The sequence below is a fragment of the Pseudorca crassidens genome, chromosome 6, assembly GCF_039906515.1.
Source record: "Pseudorca crassidens isolate mPseCra1 chromosome 6, mPseCra1.hap1, whole genome shotgun sequence".
NCBI classification, from domain to species: domain Eukaryota; kingdom Metazoa; phylum Chordata; class Mammalia; order Artiodactyla; family Delphinidae; genus Pseudorca; species Pseudorca crassidens.
The window spans coordinates 128,309,738-128,331,536 of NC_090301.1; the positions used below are offsets into that span (position 1 = coordinate 128,309,738).

A 21,799-nucleotide genomic window follows, 5' to 3' on the forward strand; every position below is an offset into this window, starting at 1 on the left:
CTCAAACACCTTTCTTCAGAAAACCAAAATTCTGCTTCTCATTAATAAAGTCTTTAGACTATGAATTAGGTTAACAGGTCTTACCACAGGGTTTCCCGAATAACCTGCGTTTCAGTAACAAAAACTCTGTCATCTGGAACATATAATGGGTCACTGGTATACAAGTGTTGGTCCCTATTAGATAACAAACATCAAATGTCAATGAAAAGATTTCTCATTAAGTAAAAGTAGAAGTCTCAAAGAATATGTGTAATTTAGTGGTAATTAAACCAGTAATTGATAAGCAAATAAACATAATACATACTTTAAATTTCCTCCCATATTCATTTTCACAAGTCAACTGAAATACTCTCAGAGAAGCACTTTCAGAGCAATTTTAAGTTTACTGCCGACTTAGGCAAATATTTAAAACTATGTATTGTTGTTTTGGAAAAATAGTAACTATTTTTGCAGTAAGTACACTAAAACAGAAATCAAATAAATGGCCTAACATAAACCAATCCATTCACTTTGAAAATAACAAATCAAAAGACAGATTATAGTTAAATAATTTCACTTTAAAAATAATAATTAAATAACAAAACTGCTTAGGGCTTCCCTGGTGGCGCAGTGGTTGAGAGTCCGCCTGCCGATGCAGGGGACACGGGTTCATGCCCCGGTCCAGGAAGATCCCACATGCCGCGGAGCGGCTGGGCCCGTGAGCCACGGCCGCTGAGCCTGCGCGTCCGGAGCCTGTGCTCCGCAATGGGAGAGGCCACAACGGTGAGAGGCCCGCGTAGCGCAAACAAACAAACAAACAAACAACAAAAAAAACCCTGCTTAATTGGAATTGTTAAAAATTTCAAGGAAAAGCAGATTTGAGATTTGTTTTCCCTTCTCACTTGGCTGCCTTGTGAATAAACCCTTTCTGCTGCAAACCTTGGAGTTTCAGCATTTGGCTTGCTGCTCATCAGGCAAACGGAGCTAGTTCGATGAGGAACTGATCACAGGTTAAGTGGCAAGTGCAAAGTGTTATGAAGAATAAGTGACTGAGGAGAGTGGCCAAGACGGCAGAGTAGAAGGACCCTAAGCTCACATCCTCTCATGAGCACAGAAAAATTACAACTAACTGTGGAAAGAAAAACTGATAAAAAACACTGAAACATACCAGAAAATATTAAAGAAGGAACCACAACAAGACAGGTAGGAGAGGCAGACTCGTGATATAATCAAATCTGATACTCCCCAGGTGGGTGACCCACAAACCGGAGAATAATTATATTACAGAGGTTCTCCCACACGTGAGGCATGCCCTAGTCTGGGGGGTCTGGCACCGGGAAGAGGAGCCCCCAGAGCATTTGGCTCTGAAGGCCAGTGGGGCTTGACTGCAGGAGCTCCACAGGATGGAAGGAAATAGAGACTCCACTCTTAAGGGCACAAACAAAATCTCATGAGCACCGAGACTGAGGGCAAAGGCAGCAATATGATAGAAGCCCGGGCCAGACCTACCTGCTGGTCTTGGAGGGTTTCCTGGGGAGGTGGGGGATGGCTGGTGACTCATCCTGGGGACAAAGACACTGGTGGTGGCTATATCAGGGAGCATTCACCTGTGTGAGCTCTCATGGAGGCTGACCTCTTGGCACCAAGACCTGGTCCCACCCAGTAGGCTCTAGGTTCCAGTGTGGGGATGCCACAGGTGAAACAAACTGGGCAGGGACACAGCCCCTCACCTCAGCAGACAGGCTGCCTAGACTTCCTGAGCCCACAGCCACCCCTACACATGCCCGCAGATACAACCCTGCACACAAGAGGGACAAGACCCAGCTTCACACATCAGTGGGCAGGCACCAGTACCTCCTGCAGGAAGCCTGAAGAAGCCCCTGGACCAGTCTTACCCACCAGGGGGCAGACACCAGAAGCAAGAAAACCACAGTCTGCAACAGCTCACTGATGAAATCAAAGAGGAAATAAAAAAATACCTGGAGACAAATGAAAGTGGAAACACAACGATCCAAATCTACTGGACACAGCAAAAGCAGTTCTAAGAGGGATGTTTATAGTGATACAAACCTAACTCAAAGAAGAACAAATAAAACCCAAAATTAGTAAAAGGAAAAATCATAAAGCTCCACAGTGGAAGTAAATGAAATAGAGACAAAAACATAATAGAAAAGATCAATGAAACTAAGAACTGGTTCCTTGAAAAGATAAACAAATTTGGTAATCTGCTTATCAGACTCATCAAAAAAAAAAAAGAAAAAAAGAGAGAGAAGGCCCAAATCAATAAAATCAGAAATGAATAAGAAGTTACAACTGACACCACAGAAATACAAAGGGTCACAAGAGACTACCACGAGCAACTGTATGCCTAATAAAATGAACAACCTAGAAGAAATGGACAAATTCCTGGGAATGTACAATCTCCCAAGACTGAATCAGGAAGAAATAGAAAATATGAACAGATCAATTTCCAGTAATTAAATTGGATCAGTAATCAAAAAAAATTCCAACGAACAAAAGTCCAGGACCAGACGGCTTCACAGGTGAAGTCTACCAAACGTTTAGACAAGAGTTAACACGTATCCTTCTGAAACTATTCCAAAAAATTGGAGAGGAAGGAACACTTCTGACCTCATTCTACGAGGCCACCATCACCCTGATACCAAAACCAGACAAAGATATCACAAAAAAAGAAAATTACAGGCCAATATCACTGATGAACACAGATGCAAAAGTCCTCAGCAAAATACTAGCAAACTGACTTGAACAATACATTAAAAGGATCATATACCATGATCAAGTGGGGTTTATCCCAGGGATGCAAGGATGATTCAACATTTGCAAATCAATGTGATACATCACATTAATAAATTGAAGAATAAAAATTACATGACCATCTCAATAGATGCAGAAAAAGCTTGACAAAATTCAACATCCATTTATGATAAAAACTCTAAAAAAAATGGGTGTGGAGGGAACATACCTCAACATAATAAAGGCCATATACGATAAGCCCAGCTAACATCATACTCAAAGGCAAAAGCACTTCCTCTAACATTAGACACAAGACAAGGATGCCCACTCTTGCCACATTTATTCAACATAATTTTGAAAGTCCTAGCCACAGCATCAGAGAAGAAAAAGAAATAAAAGGAATCCAAATTGGAAAAGAAGTAAAACTGTCACTGTTTGCAGATGACATGATAATATATATAAGAAAATCCTAAAGACGCTACCAGAAAACAACTAGAGCTTATCAATGAATTCAGTAAAGTTGCTGGATACAAAATTAATATATAGAAATCTGTTGTATTTCTATACACTAACAATGAAATATCAGAAAGAGAAATTAAAGAAACAATCCCATTTACCATTGCATCAAAAAGAATAAAATACCTCGGAATAAACCTACCTAAGGAGGCAAAGACCTGTAAGATGAAAGAAACTGAAGAAGGATACAAACTGAAGAGGATACAAACAGCTGGAAAGATATACCATATGAAAGAAACTGAAGAGGATGAAACTGAAGAGGATACAAACTGAAGAGGATACAAACAGCTGGAAAGATATACCGTATTCTTGGATTGGAAGAATCAATACTGTTAAAATGACCATACTACCTAAGGCAATCTACAGAATGCAATCCCTATCGAATTACCAATGGCATTTTTCACAGAACCAGAACAAGAAAATTTTAAATGTGTATGGAGACACAAAAGACCTTGAATAGCCAAAACAATCTTGAGAAAGAAAAATGAAGGTGGAGGAATCAGGCTCCCTGACTTCAGACTATACTACAAAATTACAATAATTAATACAGTATGGTACTGGCACAAAAACAGACACATAGATCAATGGAACAGGATAGAAAGCCCAGAAATAAACCCACACACTCATGGTTAATTAATCTACAACAAAGGAGGCAAGAATATGCAATGGAGAAAAACAGTCGCTTCAATAACTGGTGCTGGGAAAACTGGACAGCTACATGTAAAAGAATGAAATTAGAACAGACTCTAACACCATATACACAAATAAACTCAAAATGGATTAAAGACCTAAATATAAAACTGGACACTATAAAACTCCTAGAGGTAAATATAGGCAGAAAACTCTTTGACATAAATCGCAGCAATATTTTTTTGGATCCGTCTCCTAGAGTAATGGAAATAAAGAGAAACATAAACAAATGGGACCTAATTAAATTCAAAAGTTTTTGTACAGTAAAGGAAACCATAAGCAAATCAAAAAGATAACCTACTGACAAGGAGAAAATATTTGCAAATGATGCAAATGACAAGGGATTAATTTCCAAAATACATAAACAGCTCATACAGCTTAATTTGAAAAAAAACAAACAACCCAATCAAAAAATGGGTAGAAAACCTAAAGACACTTCTCCAAAGACATACAAGTGGCCAACAGGCACATGAAAAAATGCTCAGTACACTAATTATTAGAGAAATGCAAATCAAAACTACAATGAGGTATCACCTCATACCAGTCAGAATAGCCATCATTAAAAAGTCTACAAATAGGGCTTCCCTGGTGGCGCAGTGGTTGAGAGTCCGCCTGCCAATGTAGGGGACATGGGTTCGTGCCCTGGTCCGGGAAGATCCCACGTGCCGCGGAGCGGCTGGGCCCGTGAGCCATGGCTGCTGAGCCTGTGCGTCCGGAGCCTGTGCTCCGCAACGGGAGAGGCCACAACAGTGAGAGGCCCGCATCCTACAAAAAAAAAAAAAAAAGTCTACAAATAATAAATGCTGGAGAGGATTTGGAGAAAAAGGAACCCTCCTCCCCTGCTGGTGGGAATGTAAATTGGTGCAGCCACTATGGAGAACAATGCAGAGGTTCCTTAAAAAACTAAAAACAGAGCCCCAATGTTCATAGCAGCACTATTTACAATAGATAAGACATGGAATCAACCTACATGTACATCAAAAGATGGACAGATGAATGGATAAAGAAGATGTGGTACACACACACACACATATACACACAATGGAATATTACTCAGCCACAAAAAGAATGAAACACTGCCATTTGCAGCAACATGGATGGACCTAGAGATTATCATACTAAGTGAAATAAGTCAGACAGTGAAAGGTAAATATCACATAATATCACTTATATGTGGAATCTAAAAAAATGATAGAAATGAACTTATTTATAAGACATAATTGCACTCATAGGCATAGAATAGAAACTGCTACCAAAGGGGATAGCAGACGGGGGGAGAGATAAATTAGGAGTTTGGGATTAACATATACACCCTACTACATATAAAACAGGTAAACAACAAGGACCTACTGTATAGGATAAGCAACTATATTAAACATCTTGTAATAACTCATAATGGAAAACAATCTGAAAAAGGATTATATACACACACACACACATATATAAATGTATGTATGTATAACAATCACTTTGCTGTATACCTGAAACTAACACAACACTGTTAAATTCAATACTTCAATTTTGAAAACTGTTAAAAAAAAGTTCAAGAAAGCATTTGATTTAAGTCACAATTCAAAACCAAATATTAAAACATCCAAGTTTCCTCTATCAACACATGAAATGGAAAATAGCTTCTTACCAGACAGCAGCTAGATTGGAGTGCAAATGTAAACTATGAGGAAACCTCGAGGACCTGACTGTCCAGTACTGACGGACCACATGTTGTTCCAGCCAGCTTCGGGAATCTGACTCATCTAGTGGAAGGGAATTTATTTACATTTAAGTTATAAGAGTTAACAACAAAATACTTGATCAGCTTTGCTACAAAATCTGGACTTATGATTCCATTCAAATATTCAATTGACAAAGGGTCTTTAAAATAACAGCTACCCAACAACATTTATATATATAATCATTTACTTAAAACCATACACACACACACACACACACACACACACACACACAGACATACAAAATTTAATTGTCACTGCTAGAAAGTAAAAAAAAAAAAAAAAAAAAAATTACTCGATTTTAAAATGACCCATGAATAAAAAGACACAATCAGTATACTTGAATAATTCAATAATCATAAAAGAAATTGAAATGGTAACTTAAGATGTTCCCAAGTACCCCCAAAGCCTCAGGACTAGTAGCAGGGTTTGAAGGATTAGCTATCTTATACAGATTGTAGTAGAAAACAGAAAAAGGGAGAGCTGTCTAACATTTTATGAGGCCAATATAACCCTGCTTCCCAAACCAGATAAAGACATGATAGAAAAAGTAATTCATCGAAGAATAAAGATTAAAAATTCTCAATTAAAAAAGGCTAACCCAATCCAATACTATAGTAAAAAAATAACAGAATGATCAAGGAAGTTTAGCTCAGGAATTCAAGGATGATTCACTATCAAAAAAATCTATCAGTAAAGTACTAGAGTAAAAGTGATGAATTATAGAATTATCTCACAGATAAAGAACAGCACTTGATAAAGTTCAATACTTATTTATAATTAAAGACTCCTAGAAAAACAGGAATAAAAGTCTTAATTTTACAAAGGACACATATCCAGAACCTATGCCAAAAACTATCACACTTAATTAAGGAATTTCAGGGGCAACCCTCTTGGGATTAAAAACTACTCCAGGAAACCCATGCTCATTGCCACTGCTTCCTCTGCAGACTAGAGGGCTGGCCAGGAAAGAGACACGGTTAACATGTCATTAAGAAGATATAAGGTATAAGAACTGGCAGGAGGGGCTTCCCTAGTGGCACAGTAGTTAAGAATCTGCCTGCCAATGCAGGGGACACGGGTTTGAGCCCCGGTGTGGGAAGATCCTACATGCCACAGAGCAACTAAGCCCGTGTACCACAAGTACTGAGCCTGTGCTCCACAACTACTGAGCCCACGCGCCACAACTACTGAAGGCCACAAGCCTACAGCCCGTGCTCTGCAACAAGAGAAGCCACTGCAATGAGAAGCCTGAGCACCACAACAAAGAGTAGCCCCCGCTTGTCGCAACTAGAGAAAGCCCACAAAGCAACGAAGACCCAACACAGCCAAAAATAAATAAATAAAATAAATAAATTTATTAAAAAAAAGAAGAACTGGCAGGAGATAAAACTGTCAATATTTGCAAACAATACTGATTGTCTACGCAAAAAACCTAATGGAATCAACAATATATAAGCAGTATGAGAGTTCAGCAAGAATGCTGGATATAAGAACAATTTACAAAAAACAAGTGTCCCCCTACTCCAGCAATAAATAAAACAAAAAAAGATACTATTCACAATAAGAACTATTAACATACATAGAAATTAACAAAGACTTAAGGTCTTTACAAAGAAAATTTCCAAAATCTGGTAAGACATTAAAAAATTAGAATAAATGCAGATATTTTCATAGTAAAGATGTCAGATCTCCCCAAGCTAAATCTATAAATTCAATGCAATCCCAATAAAAATTCCAGCTGGATTTTTAAAAAGGAACTTTTAAAATGTCTTTAGAAGAATAAAAGCCCACAAATAGCTAAGCCTATTTTGAAAAAGAGTAAAGGAGGTGAGGGGGAAACTTGCCTTCTATGTGTTGAAACACAGTACAAAGCCATATAAATAAAAAGTCTGTTCCTCCACAACTCACACTCAGGGAAGAGAACTGAATGTTCAGAAATAAATAAGTGTATAGATACATAATAATGTTAGAACCACAAAGCAATGTGGAAAGAATGGACTGTTGGGAAATCTGCTCATGACATGGGAGAAAAATAAGCTGGACCTTTTAACCTCACTTCATACATAAAAGAGGATCTGGTGGTCACTAAAGAGCTAAACACAAGCTCTAAAAAAGCAAACAGAAGGAAAATACAGGGGAATGTTCTTTTAGAGAAAAATATCAAGGCCCAAATTCTAACCATACCATGAAAAACTCAGATTTGAGTACAATAAGGAATTTTTAAAAATCACAGATTCTGTTTGAAGGATACCATGAACATACAGGTGACTAACTAGAGGAAGAAAATTGCAATGTCTAAAACCTAGGAATTACTATCTAGATATACAAAGAACTCTGAAGTATAGGGATGGGCGAGAATGACATGAAACTCCAAAGAAAAGCAAGCAAAGGATATCAATGGATACATCGTAGAAGGGGCAAGACTGATCCCAAGTACTTATCCTGTGTAGTCAGACAAATGCAAATGAAAACAGCAGACCAAATCAGAGGCGGGGTCCTAATCAAGTAGGTATGAGATTGTGGACCAGGTCCATAATTGGGCATGGCATTAGGGAGAACGGCTGAAGGCAGTTCAGGCCTGTCCACAAGAGAAGCTATTACAGAAATGAGGTACTGCAAACTGCAGCATCCTACTCAGCCATTAGGAGCAACAGAAGAGATATGCACAGAGTGACATGGACAGATTAAAACAGAGTTAAATGAAAAGAACAGAACAGAGTTTACACAAAGCATAATACCAGTATGCAATTTTAAAAAAGGAATACAACCAACCAAAACAATGTACTTTACAAGAACTCAACATGTTTGAGAACAGATATCAAATACATTAGAACAGGAGCCTGTCACTGGGCTGGCAGAGAAAAGGAAAGGGGAGTGAGAATCAGAAAGGGCAGAAGAGAAAAAATAAACTAAACCAAAAGGCCCTGCACGGGCTGCTGCTGCTGCTCACATGCTCCGAGCTGATTAACCCACACTCTACCCTAAAGGTCCAATTCAAGAATGAAAAAGAAAGGGAAGAGAAAAGAAAGCAGAAAATCGTTAGCATGCTAAATCAGCTTTAACTACTTTATGTGCATTTGGCAAGGTTCAGGTACAATGAACAGGGCTAGGTCACAGACCCCAGCTTCTGGGGTTAGCTTCCCGGCTGTGACCGTGGGAAAAACACTGTAACCACGCCTCTGTTTTTTATCTACAAAATGAGAAGTAGGATTAGATGTTCTAATCTCTAAGGTTGTTTCCAGCTCTTTCTGGATTCTACCAATTCATATTTTTTTTTACTAAAAACTGATAAAGCAGACATTCAAATTTAAAATTAAATTGTATGGATCTTTTCCTTTTATTTAGTCACTAACTTTAGCAAAGCCAATCCTTCTCAAAAAAAAAAAAAAGAAAAAGAAAAGAAAAGAAACAACCATTTAGGACTAACAAAGTTCTCAGAACTATATTAAAAAAAGACCAAAATTGCACTGTAAATGCCCTTTCAACATTAATTCTATAGAGCTACTTCTTAGGCACTACAGAAGAAAGATCTACTAATGGTTTAAAAAGGTTTGTTTTTAAGGACGGCAGAGTTTACCAATATTTTAAACCACATGGAACTGATTCTCAAAGCTTGCCTTTCCTTCTAGAGAATTCTTCTATCAGAAAATGATGCCAGTATCTAAGAACACACACTACCTTTCCAGCTGACTTGAAGTCCCAGCTTTTTGTTTTGATCTTGTTCTTCTAATGGTGTCCTGTCCACCTGAATCCCAGAGTCCTCTCTGCTTAAAGGCTGTTGATCATCTTCATCTTCACTTTCTTCAGACCAATTCTGATTAAAAGAAGGCAATACACCTTACCCTTAGAGCACCTAACAACTGGAGCTATTTAGACCAAAAGATCAAGAAAATTTCAGAAGAAAAGCAAAAACTTTATCAAATAAAACCTTTTTCTACATATCTTGAAAGTTACTATTATAGGATGGAATTAGTTTTGGTGGCAAAATCCCAAGATTTACAGCTCCTTAAGGGATACATATATTTTCTGATCAACTTCCTAGTACCGATGTTTGGGTGCAAAATCTTAATAAAACTTCCATAATAAACCACTCTAATTTAGTGAAGAGTGTTCCTGTTTTAGATAAGTTGCTGTAGGGCAGAAGGACCCATAAAAATCATGTAAATAACTTGGCATGTATTTATATTTTCAGTAGCAAAACCGCTGCTACTTACTGGTGTGTCTACATTTGGGCCAAGGTCAATTTCTTCACCTTCCATCAAGTATTTTCCCCAGTCGAAATCGTCTTTCTTTTCTAAAATACAGCAGAAGAATTTCATCAGCTTGATCAAAAATATGTGGGAAGCAATTATACCCCAATAAAGATGTTAAAAAAAAAAATATGTGGGAAAAAAACCCCAAATTACAGTAAAAAGTCTAACAAAACTCATAATAAAATACACTTGGGAAATGAAAGTTCAAAAATATTGAAACACTCAATAAGTTGACATTCTAATACATTAAAAAATTTAATTTCTTTATCTTCAAAAGTGATTTTTCTCTTTATATAACTGAAAGTTTAACTTACAAAGTCAGAACTCATATTTTAAAAGAAAATTTACAACTATAATTGCACTTAAGACAACAGAAATATTTTAGTTTCAGATTTTTTTTACAACTTTTTATAAAATCTCAAAGTCTGGTAATTAAGTCATAAAACCAATTTCTCTTTTATTTGTTATATATATGAAAAGCATTTGGTAACATACCCACTTCTTTATCTCTTGGTGTTTCCACATAATTGCTGTTTGAAGGAGAATCAGACAGACATAGAAGAAGTGACAGTATGGAATAATGTGCATCTGTCTTTAAAACAAGAAATGAAAAATATGAATCACTGAGGTTGGTAAGAGCTTTCTAAACTAGTTTGAGTAAAGAAAAGATAACCCCATGACAGTTATGTCCTCAATTTTTTTTCCTGGTTTAAGAAAACACAAATCATACCTAAATAAATCTCAAACTCTAAACTTGTTTTTATAGTTCAAACATGTACAGACAAGGAACCTGTCAAATAATGCACTACCTGAATCATAATGAGGAATCTCAGACAAACCTAAACTGAGGGACAAGCTACCAAATAATTAGCCTGCTCTCTTCAATAATGTCACGGTCAAAAAAAGAAAGGGTGAGGAATGTTCCGGATCAAAGGACACCAACTGGTGAACCCAAGCAAAAAGTACACAGGAGTTCCTTTTAGTATTCTTCAACTTCTAAGTTTTTTTAAAACTTAAATTATATTTTAAAAATCACATTTAAAAAAGCTGCCAAAAATTAAAAATACTCCAAATATGCAAACAGTCATAAACTATGCATGGAAAGGAGAGAGGAGGTGAATTAAAATCAAGGAAGGTAAGGAAGTCTCAGGTTACCTCTCCCTATTATATGTTCTATAGTACTTTATGTACAGCTTCATAGTGTTTATCGTAATTATAATTAAATAGCTATTCACAACTACTTGGGTAGTGATGATCATGTCTTGTTTATTCCGTATTCCTACCACCCAGTGATGACAGGGACACAGTAGACACTTGGTAAACTTTCCTGGGAATGATAAGGCAATATATCACAAATTCTCTGCTTAGAGATGCGTTAAATTCCTTTAACAAAAAAAAATAATTTTCATTCCATAGAGAAGAGTAGTCTAAAATGTAAATACTTGAAGAAAATAACTCCCAATATATAAATCTATTATTTAGTAATAATTGCTAACATCAGATTGCTTATTTTGGAAGAATTCTGTACACCTGAAACAGGTGAATGTTACCAGTGAAAGAGGAGAGAACTATGTACAGTAAAAGCAAGAGCACACACAGTGCCCTTGCAGCCCTCCCTACTTTGCCAAGGACCAGAACTACCACCCTGTAGCTGCATGGTGATGCACAAAAGCAGCACATGGTCCTGGGAAGAGGACCTGGATGAGGCCATTCCCCTACCCCTTGTTCATTTTTTTTGCTAACATCTGTAAGGGAGCTTGACACCTAGAAGACTGATTAATTGAGGTAATCACTGAACTAAAAATTAGCATTAATGGCTAAAACATAACCTATCAATCAGCTAATATCACGTTTTAACTGAAGTCACTAATAGCATTAAAGAACAAAGAAGACTGCTGCTAAAAGTTAGGGCCCTGGAACTTAACATTTAGATGATACAGGAGACCGTCCAAGATGGCAGATTGGGAAGACCTGCACTCACCTCCTCCTACGGGCACACCAAAATTACAACTATTTACAGAGCAACTATCAGTGAGAATGCTCTGCAGACTAGCAGAACAGATTTTCTGAAGCTAAAGATACAAAGAAGGAACCACAATGAGATGGTTAAGAGGGGTGGAGACATGGTATAGTCAAGACCCATGCTCCCATCCCAGGTCAGTGACCCACAAATAGGAGGATAATTATGACTGCAAAAGTTCTTCCCAAGGAGTGTGGGGTCTGAGCCCCCTACTGAGCTCCCCTGCCTGGGGGTCCTGCATTGGGAAGACAAGCCCCCAGAATGTTTGGCTTTGAAGGCTAGTAGGGCTTATATTCAGGTGACCCAGAAGGCTGTGGGAAATATAGACTCCACTCTTAAATGGCACACACAAAATCTCACATGCTCTGGGACCCAGGGCAGAAGCACTAATTTGAAGGGAGCCTGGGTCAAACCCACCTGCTGATCTTGGAGAACCTCCCAGAGAGGCAGGAGGTAACTGGGTCTCATCCTGGGGACACAGATGCTGCTGGCAGCCATCGTGGGGAGCTTGTTCTACCACAAGGACATTAGTGTGGGCAAGCACCATTTTGGAGTCCTCCTCTAGCTTATTAGCACAGGGCGCTTACCTGTCCACCAGCCAGTCTGTAACAATTCCAGGGCCCCCAGGCCAGCTGCCAGCCATGTGGAGACCCAGCCTTGTCTACCAGTGTGCCCACGACCCAACCCCACCCACCAGTGGGCCAGACCCAGGCCCAGGACCTCCTGGGTCCTGCAGCCAGCTGTGCCAGGACCCGGCATTGCCCACCAGCATCCGGGCAGACCTAACTGAGGCTGAGTCTGGCAGCCAACTGTGCTGAGGACCGTCCTGTGTACCACTGCACCCACAGTAGTCAGCCCACCACAACAGAAGGGTCCATGCAGCCCATAGAGGGGGCACCCACAGAACAAATAGCTTTGGTGACCAGAGGGGAGTGGTCTGCTGGGCCCCATAGGGCATCTCTTATATAAGGCCACTTGTTCAAGTTTGGGAAACGTAAGCATTCCACCTAATGAACAGAAGTGAAAACAGAGAATTAGGCAAAATGAGGTGACAGAGAAACATGTTCCAAATGATAGAACACAATAAAAGGCCAGAAGAAAGAAGCAAAGTGGAGATAAGTAATCTACCTGGTAAAGTTTCCAAGGCAATGACTGTAAAGATGCTCAACAAACTTGGGAGAAGATTGAACACAATGAGAAGCATAACAAAAAGTTAAAAAATACAAAGAAAAACCAAACATAGGTGAAGAATACAATAACTGAAATAAAAAATATACTAGAAGGAATTCACAGTAGATTAGATGATACAGAGGAATGGATCAGTGAACTGACTGTAGTGGAAATCATGTAAACTGAACAAAAAAAATTAAAAATAAGGACTGTTTAAGAGACTTCTGGGACAATATCAAGAGTACTAATATTCACATTATAGGGGCCCTAGAAGAAGGAGAAAGGGGCAGAGAACTTATTTGAAGGATAATAGCTGCAAAATTCTTTAACCTGGGAGAAAGGAAACAGACATCCAGGTCCAGAAAGCACAGAGAGTTCTAAACAAGATCAACCCGAAGAGATCCACACCAAGACACATTGTAATTAAAATGCAAAAATTAAAGTTAAAGACAGATGGACTTCCCTGGTGGCGCAGTGGTTAAGAAACTGCCTGCCAATGCAGCGGACATGGGTTCAATCCCTGGTCTGGGAAGATCCCACATGCCGCGGAGCAACTAAGCCTGTTCGCCACAACTACTGAGCCTGCGCTCTAGAGCCCGCAAGCCACAACTACTGAGGCCCACGTGCCTAGAGCCTGTGCGTCACAACAAGAGAAGCCACCGCAATGAGAAGCCTGTGCACTGCAATGAAGAGTAGCCCCGACTCACCACAACTAGAGAAAGCCTGTGCACAGCAATGAAGACCCAATGCAGCCAAAAATAAACAAAATTTAAAAAAAAAAGTTAAAAAGAGAATCTTAAAGGCAGCAAGGGAAAAACAAGTTACTTACAAAGGAATTCCCATAAGGCTATCATTTGACTTTTCTGCAGAAACTTTGCAGGCCAGAAGGGAGTGGCATGATGCATTCAAAGTGATGAAAGGAAACAAACCTACAACCAATACTCTACCCAGCAAGGCTATCATTCAGATTTGAAGGAGAGAGCAAAAGTTTTACAGACAAGCAAAAGCTTAAAGAGTTCAGTACCACCAAACCAGCTTTTCAAGAATTGTTAAAGGGGGCTTCCCTGGTGGCACAGTGGTTGAGAGTCCGCCTGCCGATGCAGGGGACACGGGTTCATGCCCCATTCTGGGAAGATCCCACATGCCGCGGAGCGGCTGGGCCCGTGAGCCATGGCTGCTGAGCCTGCGCTTCCGGAGCCTGTGCTCCGCAACGGGAGAGGCCATAACAGTGAGAGGCCCGCGTACCGCAAAAAAAAAAAAAAAAAAAGAATTGTTAAAGGGACTTCTTTAACTGGAAAAGAAAAGGTCACAACGAGAAATAAGAAAATTACAAAAGTAAAAGCCTCAGTGGTAAAGGCAAATATACAGTAAAGGTAGTAGATCAACCACTTATAAAGCTAGCAGGAAGGTTAAAAGATAAAAGTAGTAAAATGATCTATATCCACAATAAGTAAATTAAGGGATACACAAAACAAAAAGATATATCATGATGTCAAAAACATTAAATGTTATGGGGAGAGGAAAAATGCAGGGTTGTGAAAATGTGTTCAAACTTAAGAAATCAGCAACTTAAAATAATCACGTGTATATATTAGCTTGCTATATACAAACCTCATGGTAATCACACACCAAAAACCTATAATAGATACACACACACAAAAAGAGAAAGGAATCCAAACATAACACTAAAGATAGTCATCAAATCACAAGAGAAGAGAACAAAAGAAGGAACAAAAAAGAAATAAAAAAACAATCCCAAAACAATTAACAAAATGGCAATGAGAATTTACCTATCAATAATTACTTTAAATTTAAGTGGACTAAATGCTCCAATCTAAGAATACAGAGTGGCTGAAGGGATACAAAAATACCCATATATATGCCACTCCTAAGAGTCTCACTTCAGATCCAAAGACACAGGCAGACTGAAAGTGAGGAAATGGAAAAAGGTTTTCCATGCAAATGGAAATGAAAGCTGGGGTAGCAATACTTAAATCAGACAAAAACAGACTTTAAAACGAAGACTGTAAAAGGAGACAACGTACATTACATAATGATCAAGGGATCAACCCAAGAAGAATATACAATACCTGTAAATATATATGCACCCAACATAGGAGCACCTAAATACAGAAAGCAAATAATAACAAACATAGAGGAAAAACTGACAATAACATGATAATTGTAGGGGACATTAACAGCCCACTTACATAAATGGACAGATCATCCAGACAGCAATCAATCAGGAAACAGTAGCATAAATGATACATTAGACCAGATGGACTAAATAGATATATGTAGGACATTCCATCCAAAAAAGCAGAATACACATTCTTTCAAGTGCACATAGAACATTCTGCAGGATACATCACACACTAGGCCACAAAACAAGTCTCAGTAAAATTAAGAGGACTAAAATCATATCAAATATCTTTTCCGACCATGCTGCTAAGAGACTAGAAATCAACTACAAGAAAAAAATTTGCAAAAACCACAACCACATGAAGGCTAAACAACATGCCACTAAAGAACCAATGGCTCACTGATGAAATCAAAGAGGAAATAAAAGAGTACTTGGCAACAAATGAAAGTGGAAACACAATGATACAAATCTACTGGACATGGCAAAAGCAGTTCTAAGAGGGATGTTTATAGTAATACAAACCTAACTCAGGAAAAAAGAAAAATCTCAAATAAACAACCTAACCTCACACCTAAAGGAACTAGAAAAAGAAGAACAAATAAAACCCAAAGTTAATAAAAGGGAAAATCATAAAGCTCTACAGCAGAAGTAAATGAAATAAAGACAAAAACATAACAGAAAAGATCAATGAAACTAAGAGCTGGTTCCTTGAAAAGATAAACAAATTTGGTAATTTATCAGACGCATCAAAAAAAAAAATGAAAAAAGAGAGAAGGCCCAAATGAATAAAATCAGAAATGAATAAGAAGTTACAACTGACACCACAGAAATACAAAGGGTCACAAGAGACTACTGTGAGCAACTGTACGCCTAATAAAATGAACAACCTAGAAGAAATGGACAAATTCCTGGGAATGTACAATCTCCCAAGACTGAATCAGGAAGAAATAGAAAATATGAACAGATCAATTTCCAATAATTAAATTGGATCAGTAATCAAAAAAAGCCCCAATGAACAAAAGTCCAGGACCAGACGGCTTCACAGGTGAAGTCTACCAAACATTTAGACAAGAGTTAACACGTATCCTTCTGAAACTATTCCAAAAAATTGGAGAGGAAGGAACACTTCTGACCTCATTCTACGAGGCCACCATGACCCTGACACCAAAACCAGACAAAGATATCACACAAAAAAAGAAAATTACAGGCCAGTATCACTGATGAACACAGATGCAAAAGTCCTCAGCAAAATACTAGCAAACTGACTTGAACAATACATGAAAAGGATCATATACCATGATCAAGTGGGGTTTATTCCAGGGATGCAAGGATTCTTCAATATATGCAAATCTATCAATGTGATTAAACCATATTAACAAATTGAAGAATAAAAATTACATGATCATCTCAATAGATGCAGAGAAAGCTTTTGACAAAATTCAACACCCATTTATGATGAAAACCCTGCAGAAAGTAGGCATAGAGGGAACTTTCCTCAACATAATAAAGGCCATATATGACAAGCCCACAGCCAACATCATCCTCAATGGTGAAAAACTGAAAGCATTTCCACTAAGATCAGGAACAACACAAGGTTGCTCACTCTCACCACACTTATTCAACATAGTTTTGGAAGTTTTAGCCACAGCAATCAGAGAAGAAAAGGAAATAAAAGGAATCCAAATCGGAAAAGAAGAAGTAAAGCTGTCACTGTTTGCAGATGACATGATACTATACATAGAGAATCCTAAAGATGCTACCAGAAAACTACTAGAGCTAATCAATGAATTTGGTAAAGTAGCAGGATACAAAATTAATGCACAGAAATCTCTGGCATTCCCGTATACTAATGATGAAAAATCTGAAATTGAAATCAAGAAACACTCCCATTTACCATTGCAACAAAAAGAATAAATATCTAGAAATAAATCTACCTAAGGAGACAAAAGACCTGTATGCAGAAAATTATAAGATACTGATGAAAGAAATTAAAGATGATACAAATAAATGGAGAGTTGTACCATGTTCTTGGATTGCAAGAATCAACATTGTGAAAATGACTCTACTACCCAAAGCAATCTATAGATTCAATGCAATCCCTATCAAACTACCACTGGCATTTTTCACAGAACTAGAACAAAAAATTTCGCAGATTGTATGGAAACACAAAAGACCCCGAATAGCCAAAGCAATCTTGAGAACGAAAAAAAGGAGCTGGAGGAATCAGGCTCCCTGACTTCAGACTATACTACAAAGCTACAGTAATCAAGACAGTATGGTACTGGCACAAAAACAGAAAGACAGATCAATGGAACAGGATAGAAAGCCCAGAGATAAAACCACGCACATATGGTCACCTTATCTTTGATAAAGGTGGCAGGAATGTACAGTGGAGAAAGGACAGCCTCTTCAATAAGTGGTGCTGGGAAAACTGGACAGTTACATGTAAAAGTATGAGATTAGATCACTCCCTAACACCATACACAAAAATAAGCTCAAAATGGATTAAAGACCTAAATGTAAGGCCAGAAACTATCAAACTCTTAGAGGAAAACATAGGCAGAACACTCTATGACATAAATCACAGCAAGATCCTTTCTGACCCACCTCCTAGAGTAATGGAAATAAAAACAAAAATAAACAAATGGGACCTAATGAAACTTCAAAGCTTTTGCACAGCAAAGGAAACCATAAACAAGACCAAAAGACAACCCTCAGAATGGGAGAAAATATTTGCAAATGAAGCAACTGACAAAGGATTAATCTCCAAAATTTACAAGCAGCTCATGCAGCTCAATAACAAAAAAACAAACAACCCAATCCAAAAATGGGCAGAAGACCTAAATAGACATTTCTCCAAAGAAGATATACAGACTGCCAACAAACACATGAAAGAATGCTCAACAACATTAATCATTAGAGAAATGCAAATCCAAACTACAATGAGATATCATCTCACACCAGTCAGAATGGCCATCATCAAAAAATCTGGAAACAATAAATGCTGGAGAGGGTGTGGAGAAAAGGGAACACTCTTGCACTGCTGGTGGGAATGTGAATTGGTTCAGCCACTATGGAGAACAGTATGGAGGTTCCTTAAAAAACTACAAATAGAACTACCATATGACCCTGCAATCCCACTACTGGGCATATACCCTGAGAAAACCAAAATTCAAAAAGAGTCATGTACCAAAATGTTCACTGCAGCTCTATTTACAATAGCCCAGAGATGGAAACAACCTAAGTGCCCATCATCGGATGAATGGATAAAGAAGATGTGGCACATATATACAATGGAATATTACTCAGCCATAAAAAGAAACGAAATTGAGCTGTTTGTAATGAGGTGGATAGACCTAGAGTCTGTCATGCAGAGTGAAGTAAGTCAGAAAGAAAAAGACAAATACCATATGCCAACACATATATGTGGAAAAAAAAATGTCATGAAGAACGTAGGGGTAAGACAGGAATAAAGACACAGACCTACTGGAGAACGGACTTGAGGATATGGGGAGGGGGAAGGGTGAGCTGTGACAGGGCGAGAGAGAGTCATGGACATATACACACTAACAAACGTAAGGTAGATAGCTAGTGGGAAGCAGCCGCATGGCACAGGGATATCGGCTCGGTGCTTTGTGACCGCCTGGAGGGGTGGGCTAGGGAGGGTGGGAGGGAGGGAGACGCAAGAGGGAAGAGATATGGGAACATATGTATATGTATAACTGATTCACTTTGTTATAAAGCAGAAACTAACACACCATTGTAAAGCAATTATACCCAAATAAAGATGTTAAAAAAAAAAGACAGTTTAAACCCAGAAAAAAAAAAAAAAAAAACCTAGAGACAAATGACAATGAAAACACAACGATCCAAAACCTATGGGATGCAGCAAAAGCAGTTCTACGAGGGAAGTTTATATCTATACAAGCCACCCTCAAGAAATAAGAAAAACTGCAAACAAACAATCTAACCTTAAACCTAAAGGAACTAGAGAAAGAAGAACAAACAAAACCCAAAGTTAGAAGAAGGAAAGAAATCATAAAGATCAGAGCAGAAATAAACGAAACAGAAACAAAGAAAACAAAAGCAAAGATCAATAAAACTAAAAGCTGGTTCTTTGAGAAGATAAACAAAATTGATAAACCATTAGCCAGACTCATCAAGAAAAAGAGGGAGAGGACTCAAATCAATAAAATTAGAAATGAAAAAGGAGAAGTTACAACAGACACTGCAGAAATACAAAGCATCCTAAGAGACTACTACAAGCAACTCTATGCCAATGAAATGGACAATGTGGAAGAAATGGACAAATTCTTAGAAAGGTATAACCTTCCAAGACTGAACCAGGAAGAAATAGAAAATATGCACAGACCAATCATAAGTAATGAAATTGAAACTGTGATTAAAAATCTTCCAACAAACAGAAGTCCAGGACCAGATGGCTTCACAGGTGAATTCTATCAAACATTTAGAGAAGAGCTAACACCCATCCTTTTCAAACTCTTCCAAAAAACTGCAGAGGAAGGAACACTCCCAAACTCATTCTATGAGGCCACCATCACCCTGAAACTAAAACCAGACAAAGATACTACAAAAAAGGAAAATTACAGACTTATATCACTGATGAATATAGATGCAAAAATCCCCAGCAAAATACTAGCAAACAGAATCCAACAACACATTAAAAGGATCCTACACCATGATCAGGTGGGATTTATCCCAGGCATGCAAGGATTCTTCAATATACGCAAATCAATCAATGTGATACACCATATTAACAAATTGAAGAAAAAAACCATATGATCATCTCAATAGAGGCAGAAAAAGCTTTTGACAAAATTCCACACACTTTTATGATAAAAACCCTCCAGAAAGTGGGCATAGAGGGAACCTACCTCAACATAATAAAGGCCATACACGACAAACCCACAGAAAACATCATTCTCAATGGTGAAAAACTGAAAGCATTTCCTCTAAGATCAGGAACAAGACAAGGATGTCCACTCTCACCACTATTATTCAACACAGTTTTGGAAGTCCTAGCCACGGCAATCAGAGAAGAAAAAGAAATAAAAGGAATCCAAATTGGAAAAGAAGTAAAACTGTCACTGTTTGCAGATGACATGATAATATACATAGAGAATCCCAAAAATGCCACCAGAAAACTACTAGAGCTAATCAATGAATTTGGTAAAGTTGCAGGATACAAAATTAATGCACAGAAATTTCTGGCATTCCTATACACTAATGATGAAAAATCTGAAAGAGAAATTAAGGAAACACTCCCATTTACCATTGCAACAAAAAGAATAAAATATCTAGGAATAAACCTACCTAGGGAGACAAAAGACCTGTATGCAGAAAACTATACGACACTGATTAAAGAAATTAAAGATGATACCAACAGATGGAGAGATATACCATGTTCTTGGATTGGAAGAATCAATAATGTGAAAATGACTATACTACCCAAAGAAATCTACAGATTCAATGCAATTCCTATGACATTACCAATGGCATTTTTTATGGAACTAGAACAAATTATCTTAAAATTTGTATGGAGATACAAAAGACCCCGAATAGCCAAAGCAGTCTTGAGGGAAAAAAACAGAGCTAGAGGAATCAGACTCCATGACTTCAGACTATACTACAAAGCTACAGTAATCAAGAGAATATGGTATTGACACAAAAACAGAAACATAGATCAATGGAACAAGATAGAAAGCCCAGAGGTAAACCCACGCACCTATGGTCAACTAATCTATGACAAAGGAGGCAAAGATATATAATGGAGAAAAGACAGTCTCTTCAATAAGTGGTGCTGGGAAAACTGGACAGTTACATGTAAAAGAATGAAATTAGAACACTCCCTAACACCATACACAAAAATAAGCTCAAAATGGACTCGAGACCTAAATGTAAGACCGGACACTATAAAACTCTTAGAGGAAAACATAGGAAGAACACTCTTTGACATAAATCATAGCAAGATCTTTTTTGATCCATCTCCTAGAGTAATGGAAATAAAAACAAAAATAAACAAATGGGACCTAATGAAATGTCAAAGCTTTTGCACAGCAAAGGACACCATAAAAAAGACCAAAAGGCAATCCTCAGAATGGGAGAAAATATTTGCAAACGAATCAACGGACAAAGGATTAATCTGCAAAATATATAAACAGCTCATGCAGGTCAATATTAAAGAAACAAACAACCCAATCCAAAAATGGGCAGAGGACCTAAATAGACATTTCTCCAAAGAAGACATACAGATGGCCAAGAAGCATATGGAAAGCTGCTCAACATCACTAATTATCAGAGAAATGCAAACCAAAATTACAATGAGGTATCATCTCACACCAGTTAGAATGGGCATCAACAGAAAATCTACAAACAACAAATGCTGGAGAGGGTGTGGAGAAAAGGGAACCCTCTTGCACTGTTGGTGGGAATGTAAACTGATACAGCCACTATGGAGAACAGAATGGAGGTTCCTTAAAAAACTAAAAATAGAATTACCATATGATCCAGCAATCCCACT

The 21,799-nt window shown here is 38.0% G+C and overlaps 1 protein-coding gene across 4 annotated transcripts in view; it reads right to left on the minus strand.

The window, feature by feature from the left end:
- TUBGCP5 (tubulin gamma complex component 5) overlaps nucleotides 1-21,799 on the minus strand; it is a 55,504-nt gene that overhangs the window by 23,091 nt on the left and 10,614 nt on the right. For all 4 annotated transcript variants that reach the window (XM_067742336.1, XM_067742335.1, XM_067742338.1 and 1 more), the window contains exons 4-8: nucleotides 10,421-10,517; nucleotides 9,887-9,966; nucleotides 9,351-9,486; nucleotides 5,579-5,693; nucleotides 85-174 (exon numbers count right to left, since the gene is read on the minus strand). In XM_067742336.1, coding sequence (XP_067598437.1) covers nucleotides 85-174; nucleotides 5,579-5,693; nucleotides 9,351-9,486; nucleotides 9,887-9,966; nucleotides 10,421-10,517 — 518 coding nt within the window. The remainder of the gene's footprint in view (nucleotides 1-84; nucleotides 175-5,578; nucleotides 5,694-9,350; nucleotides 9,487-9,886; nucleotides 9,967-10,420; nucleotides 10,518-21,799) is intronic.